The 12648-nt window shown below is 48.2% G+C and overlaps 1 protein-coding gene across 2 annotated transcripts in view; it reads right to left on the bottom strand.

Annotated features, from left to right (window-relative positions):
- The window catches only part of CFAP251 (cilia and flagella associated protein 251), a 146408-nt gene that overhangs the window by 80628 nt on the left and 53132 nt on the right, over positions 1-12648 (bottom strand). For both annotated transcript variants that reach the window (XM_040347047.1, XM_040347039.1), the window contains exon 9: positions 10770-10847. In XM_040347047.1, coding sequence (XP_040202981.1) covers positions 10770-10847 — 78 coding nt within the window. The remainder of the gene's footprint in view (positions 1-10769; positions 10848-12648) is intronic.

Here is a 12648-nt window from a genome sequence, read left to right as displayed (position 1 = left end):
ACCAGAAGTGGAAGTCAACTTTGGCAATGCTGCAGCAGTGCAGCAGAGGGCCGTCAATGAGTACCTGTGTGAGTATGGCCCAACAACAGGCTCAGGCCGGATCAGTTTTTTTTCCTCACACCAATTGCTGCTTATAAAGGATGCATGCACTGTATTGTCACCATTTGAGAAGGCCACAAGGATGGTGAGTTGTGACAATGCATGCATCAGTGACACAATCCCTGTTATGTTCCTGCTGGAGCAGACTCTGTGTGGCATTATGGACAGGCAGAGCAGCGGGAGGAAGAGGGGGACTTCCTTTCTTCTCAAGGCCCACTTTATGCAGACACCATTGTGCCTACACCATAGAGCACACAAGAGGAGAGGAAGGAGGAGGATTCTGGCAGTTTTGGAAGCATTGAAGCAGAGGAAGACATACGTCAAACAGTAAGGGATAGTTTTCCATCCCAGAACCCTTGGGAGTAGTACGTGGCTGGAAGGAGGCAGTTCCAGATACTGTAATCCCCAGTGACCCTGAGGAGTCTGCTTCTCATGCCTACACAAATTTGCGGTGCATGGTCTCCCTCATGCTTCAAAGCCTGGGAAATGACCCAAGAATACGTGGTGTAAAGGAGAAGGATCACTATTGGTTGGCAACCCTCCTTAAGCACCGTTACAAGGGGAATATCTCATAACTCATCCAGTCCCCACAGAGAGTGCAGAAGATGAAATCTCTTAAGGACACCTTAACCACTTAACGCCCGCCGCACGACGATTTACGTCCGCAAAATGGCACGGACAGGCAGATGGGCGTATATATACGTCCTTGCCTTCTAGCGGGTGGGGGGTCCGATCGGGACCCCCCCCCTTGCGTGCGGCGGGCGGCTTACCTCGGGGAGCGATCCGGGACGACGGCGCGGCTATTCGTTTATAGCCGCTCCGTCGCGATCGCTCCCCAGAGCTGAAGAACGGGGAGAGCCGTATGTAAACACGGCTTCCCCGTGCTTCGCTGTGGCGGCGTATCGATCGAGTAATCCCTTTTATAGGGAGACTCGATCGATGACATCAGTCCTACAGCCACACACCCCTACAGTTGTAAACACACACTAGGTGAACCCTAACTCCTACAGCGCCCCCTGTGGTTAACTCCCAAACTGCAACTGTCATTTTCACAATAAACAATTCCATTTAAATGCATTTTTTGCTGTGAAAATGACAATGGTCCCAAAAATGTGTCAAAATTGTCCGAAGTGTCCGCCATAATGTCGCAGTCATGAAAAAAATCGCTGATCGCTGCCAATAGTAGTAAAAAAAAAAAAATTAATAAAAATGCAATAAAACTATCCCCTATTTTGTAAACGCTATAAATTTTGCGCAAACCAAGCGATAAACACTTATTGCGATTTTTTTTACCAAAAATAGGTAGAAGAATACGTATCGGCCTAAACTGAGAAAAAAAAAATGTATATATGTTTTTGGGGGATATTTATTACAGCAAAAAGTAAAAAATATTGAATTTTTTCAAAATTGTGATCAAATACCACCAAAAGAAAGCTCTATTTGTGGGGAAAAAAGGACGCCAATTTTGTTTGGGAGCCATGTCGCACGACCGCGCAATTGTCTGTTAAAGCGACGCAGTGCCGAATCGCAAAACCTGGCCTGGGCATTTAGCTACAAAATGGTCCGGGGCTTAAGTGGTTAAAGAGGAATTTACCTAATGCTTTTCCAGACTCTGGTAGATTACAGTGTCGTGAAAAACGTAGTTTTGAGGCTTCTGTTGGTGAAGAGAGGAGCGGTGAAGAAAGCAGTGATGCAAGTGATGCATTTCACAATTTTTTTAGTCCTCGCCACCCATGGGCAGCATATGCATCACATGGTGGACAATTATCTAGGGGCAAAAACAAAGATGGAGAGCTTTCCAGTCAGCGATCCACTGGCTTACTATGTCATGAGAATAAACCACTGGCCAGAACTTGCCCAGTATGCGATTGAGCTACTGGGCTGCCCCGTATCCAGCATGCTTTTTCGAATGGGCATTCAGTGCTGCTGGAGATTTTGTTACTGATAATAGAATGCGTCTGTTCACAGACTCCGTGGACCGTCTCACATTTATCAAAATTAATCAGTCATGGTTGCCCAGCAGCTATGTAGCCCCTGATGCCGATGTTGCTGATTATGTGTTTTTGGGATATAGAATCTCTGCAGGACTTCTAGGCTGCCTAGTGTTGTGGGTGTTAATTTCATCTGGAAGAGTGTTTTTTGTTGTAGGTTTCATGGGCACAATTAACACCCAAAGGCCAATTTTTCCACACCTGTTTAACAGGTGCATATCATTGCAATTTTTGACAGCAAGGCCAATTCTTGCTTTCACCAAGAGTACCTCTTATAGGGTTACAGTGTGAAGGCGCCACCGACACTCAAAGACCAATACTTCCACACCTGTTTGACAGGTGCATAACATTGCAATTTTGGAGAGCAAGGCAAATTCTTGCTTTCATCAAGAGTACCTTTATAGGGTTACGGTGTGAAGGCTCCACCGACACCCAAAGACCAATTTTTCTGCACCTGTTTGACAGGTGCATAACATTGCAATTTTGGAGAGCAAGACAAATTCTTGCTTTCATCAAGAGTACCTCTATAGGGTTACGGTGTGAAGGCTCCACCGACACCCAAAGACCAATTTAACCCACACCCGTCACTTCTATCCAAAGTCTGTGGAAGAGACACCAGAATGTATACCAAAAATCTCTAATCTTGTTCCCAGTACACTACATTGTGGCCTCATCATACAGACTGGCTCCTCCAAGCCGTTGCTTACAAAATAAAGAAAGCTTGCAGGGAAAAATAGTATTTTTGTATTCACCATAAAATCATTTTCTCTGAAGTCCATGGAAGGACATAGCTTCCCTAAATCTTGAAATTTGGGTTATGTTCTGTCTATTAGGAGAGAACTAGGCAGACATGTTAGATATTTAGAAACATGTCATTATACCAAAGCTGAACAGCCCCGCTGTAACAGGCGTCGTCACGCCGCCTGTTCTCTCTTGACGTCATCACCCGGTGCCATGTGCGTTCCAGCCTGGAAAGCGGAAGTGCGCCGTTGAGTACGGCTGTTTCCCATACACCTGCTTGCATCAGTGCTTATGCACTACAGCTGTCCATGGCCTATAAAGGCATTCACAGAACTTACAAGCCCTGTTCTATTATTGTCGGCCTTAGCTGGCTAGGCTACAACCAATCTATAGCTACCAGTAATCCCTGGACTGCATCGCTCCCCATGCTGCAACACGCTCCAGCTGCAACTACTACTTTAGAGCTGTTACATCTACTGCAACAGAGAGCTTTTGCTGGGGACAACCTTGAGGCCTTCCTTCCTGAACACCTTATACCACGGAATTCCTACTTCCTACACTGAAGCCTGCAAACAGATAAGTAGCCATTGTGTCACTTGTAGTGCCATAGGAAGATCTGCTGATTATGTTCCATCTAATACAATTGCTGTTATTTATTAGGCCTTTTTGCCTATCAACATACTATTTGGGATATACTGTTGTGCTTATGGCTCATTGCTAAGGAATATCTTAAAGAGACATTTGCTTTCAAATTACGTCAGCTACTGTATAACTGCCTCTCATATGCAACTATTGTTACCTGAGCTATATTTGCCTCTTATATGCAACTATTATTACCTGAGCTATAATTGCCTCCCAGATGCAACTATTAGGCCCCATACTCACGAGCAAACATGTCTGCTGAAACTGGCCCGCAGGCCAGTTTCAGCAGACATGTTTGGTCGTGTGTGGGCGCGAGCGGGCCGAATTCCAGCAAACATTTGCCCGCCGGGCCTTTTCCCAGCAGACAAATATTCCTGGACTTGTTTTAAAACCGTCCGCTGGAATTCTGCCCGCTCGGACATGTACGGTCGTCAGTACAGACCTACCGTACATGTCCAGGCGCCCGCCGTCCCTCGCATGCATCGAATGACTTCGACGCATGCGTGGAAGCATATTAAAGGCGGGCCGCCCACGTCGCCGCGTCATTGTCGCGGCGACACCGCGTCATCGACGCGGCGACACCGCGGACACACCCCGCGTATTGTTTACGCGCGGACTTCTGTACGATGGTGTGTACAACCATCGTACAGAAGCCCTCTGGCAGACATGTATGGTGAAAACGGTCCGACGGACCGCTTTCACCATACATGTTTGGTCGTGAGTACCCGGCCTTAGTTGTCGCTATAACTCCTATTTACTACATGTACTCTCAAAGTACCTGAGCTATAGTTGCTTATCATATGTAATTATTAGTTGTCTCAACAATGCCTATTTACTACGTGCTTGACATAAGTACTACCTGTTTATGGGCCTATGCCCTAAGTTGCGGAACATGTTCGCCTAAACTTTTCTATGCTAAGGGTTGATGTATTTCATACCTTCTCCCTTAGTGGCCTAATGCACGACGCTATGTAATACTAATAATTACTTACATACAGTTGTTTATTCGTATCTTTTAGTGCATACTATAATTTTAAATGCTAAGCTCTGGTCGCATGTTGTAATGCGTCCAAGCTCAGTAGCTCAACGCCTATCTTTATGTGAGAGAGATGATGTAGAGAACCCCCAAACTCCGGTTTGTGTGGAGTGACGCCTGGGGCCTAATACTGAATTCTCACATAAAGAAGAGCATTGAAATCCTTGCTACCGCAGTTGTGGTTCACTCTCGCTCACCAGTGCCGTTACACCCGTAAAAACAGCAGGATCCTAGAAACCAAATAAGCCTGTGGGAGCCACCCCATCTCCTCACACATAGAGATGTAGGCCTTCCAAGTGCGATGATAGATCTTCCGAGAAGATGACTTTCGTGCTCTCAGCATGGTGGAAATAACTGAGTCCGACAGGCCTCTGTCCGATAGAACCTGGCTTTCAAAAGCCATGCCGTTAAAGCCAGCGACTGTAAAGGAGGATGAAGTATAGGACCTTGCGAGAGAAGGTCCTCCCGCATCGGCAGTCGCCAAGGGGCATCCGCCACCAGGCGCACTAGGTCGGCGTACCAGGGAAGTCAAGGTCAATCTGGGGCAATTAGAATCACCGGGATTCTCTCGGTCTCCACTCTGCGGAGCAGACTGGGAAGAAGTTTCAGAGGGGAAAGGCATAAATTAGCCGATACTGACCCCACAGGGCCACTAACACATCTGTTGTGTCCGCCTAGGGATCCTTTGACCTGGCCACAAACCTCAATACCTTCCGATTGAGTCGAGAAGCCAGGAGGTCCACGTCTGGCATGCCCCATCTCCGGCAATGAGACTAAACACATGCGGGTGTAGCGACCATTCTCCTTGGTCCAGCATCTGGCAACTTAGGTAGTCCGCTTGCCAGTTTTCTACGCCCGGAATAAATATGGCCGACAGGGCTGGCATGCTCCACTCTGCCTACCGAAGGATGTGAGTGACCTCCAATGCTGCAGCCAAGCTTCTTGTTCCTCCTTGATGTTTGACATATGCCACAGCCCTGGCGTTGTCTGACTGGATCCTGACTGTACGCCCCTGAAGTCTCTGAGATCATGTGGAGAGGCACAGTCTGATCGCCCGAAGTTCCAGCACAATGATCGTCAGGCGGGATTCTTCTTGTGTCCAGCGACCTTGTGTCGATTGAATACCCTAAACTCCCCCAAGTGGTCAGGCTGGCGTTCGTCATGGTCACCGTCCAGCGAAAGCGAAGAAACGACTTCCCAGACTGAATGGCCGGAGATCTCAGCCACCAGACTAGGGAAGCCCTGACTAGTTGGCTCATGCGGATTTGACAATCCAGGGACCATGGAGACTTGTCCCACTTGGACAGGATCTCCTTCTGCAAGACTCGAGTGTGGAATTGGGCATACGGTACTGCCTCGAAGGAGGCTACCATGAGACCCTGGACTTGCATGCAAAAGCGCAGTGACGACCACCTGCAAGATGCCAAAAGCTTCACCGCCGTCTGAAGTGTATGCAATTTTTACAGCGGGAGAAAAACCTCTCACCTCTGAAGTGTCCAGAATCAAGCCCGGGTACTCTAGGTGCTGAGTCGGCACCAACACCGACTTCTGGAGGTTCAGTATCCAGCCACATTTTTGAAGGGTCTGACTGACAATCGCCACATCCTCCTTTAATTCTGAGTCTGAAGCAGCTCTCAGAAGGAGGTTGTGCAGATAGCCCATGATAGCTATTCCACGCTGTCTCAGCAAGGCCAGAATCGGGGTGAGCACCTTGGTGCCGATGCCAGGCAAAAAGGGAGAGCCACAAATTCATAGTGGTCATCCCCAACTGCAAAACACCGGACTTTTTGATGCCCGACATATATGGGGACATGCAAGTATGCGTCCTTAATGTCCAAGGACGCCAGAAAATTCCCCGGATGGAGTGCAGCGACCACAGAGCAAACTGATTCCACCCTGAACCTTCGTACTTTTAAAAAGGAGTTGAGGGCTTTAAGGTCCAGGATTGGACGAACCCCGTCCTTCTTTGGGACTACAAACAGATTGGAGTAGAATCCTTGAAACCTTTCAGGCAGTGGCACTGGTACTATTACCCCAGGTCTCAGCAGGTCCTGTACCGCCCCCAATAGGGCGCCCCGTCGAGCCGGATGAAGATGAAGGTTTGAGGGAAAAAATCTGTTTGGTGGACAAGAAAGAAACTCTATCTTGTACCCTGATGAAACCACTTCGCAAACCCACTGGTCGGAAAACAGGGAGGTCCACCGAGCTGCAAACTCGCGAAGGCGACCCCCCACCCGAGAGTCGTGCGGGGGCAAACCTTCATGCTGTTGCAGATTTGTTTGCAGGCTTGTTTGGCTTGCGAACCCAGGGACGCTTTTGTCCCTCAGCTGGCCCTTTGTCAGCCTGGGGACACTTACCCGCAGGTCCGGGCTGACGAAAAAAAACGCTTCTGAGTGGAAAAGGAGGGCCCTGGCCTATGGTGTGGCTCCTTACCCTTTCTGGATTGTGGGAACAGCGTGCTCTTACCCCCAGTGACATTCTTAATAATGTCATCCAGCGAGGCTCCAAATAGCCTCTCTCCTTGAAAGGGCAAATCCACCAGAGCCTTCTTAGCCAAATCAGGTGATGTAGCACCACAGCGGATACTGCTGTATCCAGGGCTGCATCGCAGACATATTTAAGGCCGTGCACCAACTGGTTGGCCAATTCTAAGCATATTGGCCCAGATTCACAGAGAGCAAGGCGCACATTGCGCCGCCGTAGAGTAACCAATGTACGCTACGCCAACGCAGCGCAGCGAGGCAAGCATTGAATTCAGCAAGCCAGTGCTCCCAACGCTGCGCCACCGTGGCGTGGGTTTCGAAGGCGTACGCCGGCGTAGGTGGAAGTAGGCGTGACCCATGCAAATGAGGCGTGACCCCATGCAAATGATGGGCCGAGCGACAGACAGGTACGTATTACGAACTGGGCATGCGCCGTGACGTGGATGCACCCCTATGCGCCTGCTCACAACCACGCCGGCAAAACTGCCTAAGCTACGCCTGAACACTGCGTACGCCGTGAACATAACGTATGCCCAGCCAGACACACGTCCAACGCACAATACGCCGGCTTGTGTTCCCTGGTGCAGACCTGAGCATGTCTGTTGCTGGGTTGCACCTCCTTTATGGGGAATAACTTTACGCCGGACGTACAACTTATGCGCATCTTGTGTAGCATTCGCCTGCCACACGCACGTTCGTGAATCGACGTATTTCCCTCATTTGCATGTTTGAATGGCTAATCAATGGGAGCGGCAACATGCTCCCAGCCTAAATATGCGTCCACTCTACGCCGGCGTAAGCAAGATACGTCGGCGGGGTGTAGTCTGTTTTTAGGCGCATATTAGTTTGTGGGTCTGGCGCACAGATACGACGGCGCACATTTGCACTTACGTCGGTGTAACTTGTTATACGTCGGCGTGCTTTGTGAATCTGGGCCGTTGTTTCTCCAACTCCCGGTGCAAAAACTTTGCCCATTCGGTGAGTGTTTGTGACACCAGGGCCGCAGCCAAAACTTGCCGTAAAGCTGACCCCAGCATGGCAAACATGGACCGGGCCACCGGCTCGGCCCTCCTGTCTGCAGGGTCCTTAAATGCAGGGGTCCCCTCCACCGTAATCGTGGTTACCTTGTTCAACCTGGATACCAGGGGGTCCACAACAGGGGGAGAAGCCCATTTTTTCAGAAGGTTCTCCTCAAAAGGGTAATGGACCGCCATGCGTTTTGGGACCTAAAAGGTCGTTCCCATTCCTTGTCTATAAACTTATCAAACTAAGATACATAAGGAACCAAAAGGGACTGACACCTCAGTAGAAGCCCCAGCCGCATCCTCCAGCTTGAGGGTTTCCTGCACTGCGGTGATAAGTGCTCCAACAAGCGCCTTCTCCTGCACTGACCCGGACACAGAGTCACCCTCACTCCCCGAATGGTCCTTGTCCGCATACTCTGACCCTTAAGAACAGGGGTCCTGTTTCACAACCAGGCCCAAGTCTGAGTCAAAGCTTTCCCCAGAAGATGGTGGGGGGAGGGGGCATTTTTTACCCCCCTTTTGCCCGCACACCGCCATCACCCTGGCAACAAATAACTCCAGGACTACCAGCAAAGCATCCATAGGTACCGCAGGTTCCGGGGCACCGGTTGCCAACACAGCAATGTCTGGGGAAGAAGCGCCAGCTTCTGATGCCATGCTGACCCACACACCTGATAGCCAGTCAGGAACTAAGTCAAGGTACAAAAATGCCCACCCTCCTAGCTGCACAGACCAAGGGGTATTCCCAGAGGACTCACCACCCTGCACCAGGCACTACCATTCGCTCTAACCCCCGCACAGTCTGTGCCTGAGGTGTCTCTGAAGTGATCTGCCATTCAGAATAGAGAAGTAGCGCTAGAGGCCAAACCAATGTGAAAAGGCCTCAAAAAGATGGCCGCCGGTTACCTCAGGGCGCGAGCTACGAGAAAATGGTCGACCACTGTATTAGCTATAAAAAAAGCGCGGCCACAGGAAAATGGCGCAGATCGCAAGGGTAAAAAATAAGGGCCAAGAAAACACTGGGTACCCGACAGGGGCCCCCCTAAAAAGCAGACCACCTACACTAGAGCGAACCTGGGCACCCCTTGCAGCCCCCAGAGCCCCACTCATGAACCCCTCGGTGAGGTACACAGCAGGCCCAGCATAGCATGGGGAGGAGGGATAGACAGGGAGAGAGGAAAGGGAGGACTAGAGACCCCATAATCGACCACCCCAGGAATGCCCAGCTATTCCATCCTGTCAAGACAGGGGAATCTACTTACCCGTCCTTGTGATGACTGCTGGACGCGTTCCTGACAGACCCAAACCGAGCAGTATGGAGTGGCTGCCGGCCACTGTGACTAGACAGCAGTAGCCCGGTCATATGTGGGCCCCGGAGCATATAGTTCACCGGCCACCCCTGGAGCAAACGGGTATGTCGTGGCTGGCCCAGCGCGTAGCTAAAGCCTGCTCACGTTTGATGGCCGGGGGCTGGGGAGACTACAAGGATCTATATTATCCAGCCTGTCACCCAGCCGGCAGTTGATAGTAGATCTCAGGATCAAATAATAAAAAGAAAAAAGAAAAGTAAAAATTCTCTCGGACCATGGGCCCTTAGTGAGCCAGGTCCTTCTCCTACACTAGGCAGAAAAAAACTGGGCTGCTGAGTGCAGGGTGAGGGGTTATGACCAAATGGACTGCACCCTGGTGCGGGGCTGTTCAGCTTTGGTATAATTACATGTTTCTACATATCTAACATGTGTGCCTAGTCCTCTCCTAATAGACTGAACATAACTCAAATGTCAAGATTTAAGGAAGTTGTGTCCATCCATGGACGAAAGAGAAATTACTTTTTTTGGGGTTTTATAAATGCAATTATTGCTGCATCAGCTTCTATATGTTCTAGAGATCTGGTGCAAGCGGAACATATGCACCATAATAAGGATGTTTACTGGTCCTCTGATTTCAAGTCATCTGACCACAACCTGCTAGCAGATTACAGGTTATATAATCCATAATTTGCTGAATCTCCTTATTATTTCTAGAGATAGGTTTATAGTTATTCTAATATCCTTACGGATCTCCCTATTGGTTTAAAGTAGACCTACATTTTTACTTTAGGTCTGTGTAAACAGGCTGGCATAGGAATGATGCCAGTGAGGGCACAGTTGAAACATACCAGATAGTATATATAGAGATATAGTAGTTCCAGAGGCATAATCAGCAGCTGCCTATGCAGACATAAACTACTTTAGATATTCTGTGAATACCTCCTCAAGACAGATTTTGCCCAAGTGGCACAATGTCAAGAGGGTATGCACATACATGGAGGATTTTGACAAGTTTCAAATGGGGTTTATATGCCCATTTTGCACTGGGACCCTTTTCCATCTCTGGATGCCACTGAACAAAAGATATATACAGAAAATAAGTGCTGTAAAATGGTGCATACATTTATATAAATACAGTATATTAGTATAGCAATTTATGTTAATAAAGTATTTTTTGATGTATGGAAAATGTGTATGCTAAAATAGTGCCAATATGTCTTCTTCTAATGCCTATTTATCTGAGTTGCATCCAGACACGTACCACCACTGCAATATTTATTTTGTACCGTTTTTTCTTCAATAAATAAAACTTTTGTATTATAAAAAATTAAAATAAAGTATTTTTTGGGCAAGATATATATCAATACTTTCCGTGTGTGCAATTACTGAAAAAAAGGGAATGATAAAGACAAATATGTAGTAGTTTTAGATGTTCTACTTACCCATGAGTAAAATATCACTTGTGTTTCACTGTTGGTAATTATTTGTGTGTGATCTTGAGGATTAAATATAATATATTTCTGAAATGTGAAGAGATATTGACAATGTATAAACCTCTAGACAGACTTGCATTACTGATGCAGAAACAGTGTAAATTTGAAGGTTACAATATTGCAGACTATAATCCCTCCTTTTCTTATATGCTTTAGCTATCTCATAAGTAATCCAATGGCAAAGACCTATTACAGTGCATGTGATTATCTACAAGGGTGTCGAACCTGTGGCTCATGACGGTTATGAATGTGAATGTATCTTTGACGGTATATGTACCTGTCGTGGCTGGCCCCAGGGTGTTTGGCACAGAAGTGCCATATGAGGCATTGGGCATCGGCTATCACTTGTACGTTGATGGAATGCCACTGCTTACGATTGCGGTATATGTGCTCTGTGGCACGGGGGGCCGTAGTGCCACATGTGTGCAATCAATTGCCCCCACAGTGCGTGGGAATCCGGCAATTCTGTAGAAATCATGCATTGCCTTCTGCCGCAGATGCTCATGGGTGGGTTTGATGATGTGGTGGGACATGCGTGTGAGGATTGCGGGGACAACCTGGTGCACGCATCTGCTCATGGTGGACATCCCAGACACGACTCCACTTGTACGTTGGAAAGATCCACTGGCGAGGAAATAGAGTGTTGCCAGTACCTTGACTAGTGGCTGCACTGCATGTGAGCGTTCTGTCTGGCTGGTGATTTCATCATGCAGGGCTGTGGCTAATTCCAGGATGGCATCAGGGCTGAATCTGAAGATGCGATACACCTCCGATTCCCCCATGCCAAAGACGTTCATGCGCGTTCGGTATACCCTCTCCTGTGCCCTCCTCCGTGCCTGTGGACGCAGTAGTGCTATGACCATGGCTGCCCCTGGCATGTTGGCATACAGATAGATGTGTTGGCATACAGTAATTCATGCATTCTTCCACATTAATCTAATCATGGTTCATTATGGGTGTTTTCTTGTAGGACTGCTCCTCCGCTGCCCCTGGGGGGCGTTCATCATGCGGCTCCCTGAAAGCTGTTCTGGTCAGGCCGCCCCTTTTTGGGAGGTGGGGGCAGCCTGGGCCCCAATGGTCCACCCCATGGTCTTATACATTGCCCAGTGTCTTGCATCAGTGGTAATTATGAAATTATTATGGCTAATTTTTTATGATGTGTGTTGACCTATGTCCTCTCATTCATTTTTGATCATATGCAATTATTATACTCTCTCTATATATATTTTTTAGAAATCCCAGCCCCCTGAAGAGACCCAACTGGTCGAAACGCATCGGGGCTACAGCACCGCTCATGGGGTTTTCATTATTACAGATTATTTATTACATATAGCCTCCTACTGTCAAAGTTTTGTTGCAATCATGTTATGCAATCATGTCATGCTCACTGCATCCAGCAATGTCATATGTTTTCAACCTATATATTGTTATCACCTTGTGACCTTCTTTGTACTTTTGTACCCTTGTGATATTCGAAATCCTTGGCAATAAACAATAATTTATACAACAACGTTATTCCCAAAAATGTTCTTGCTGCCTAAAAGCCCCAATGGGGAACTCTCTCTTCCACAGATAGATGTGTTGTCCTGCAAGTGTGGTTGCTCAGCTCGTCCGTAACGGTGCTGCTGCAGCTGCTCTCCAGCTGACCTGTGGATGTCTGTTGCCGGGTTGCACCTCCTTTATGGGGAATAACTTTGTGCCAGACGTACAACTTACGCACGCCCAGCGTAGCATGCGCCAGGCGCACGCACTTCGTGAATCGCCGTATTTCCCTCATTTGCAGATTTGAATGCCTAATCAATGGGAGAAGCACCATGCGTCCAGCCCA

This window comes from Rana temporaria, chromosome 1, assembly GCF_905171775.1.
Source record: "Rana temporaria chromosome 1, aRanTem1.1, whole genome shotgun sequence".
Lineage (NCBI taxonomy): Eukaryota > Metazoa > Chordata > Amphibia > Anura > Ranidae > Rana > Rana temporaria.
This window is presented reverse-complemented; position numbering and strand designations above follow the sequence as displayed.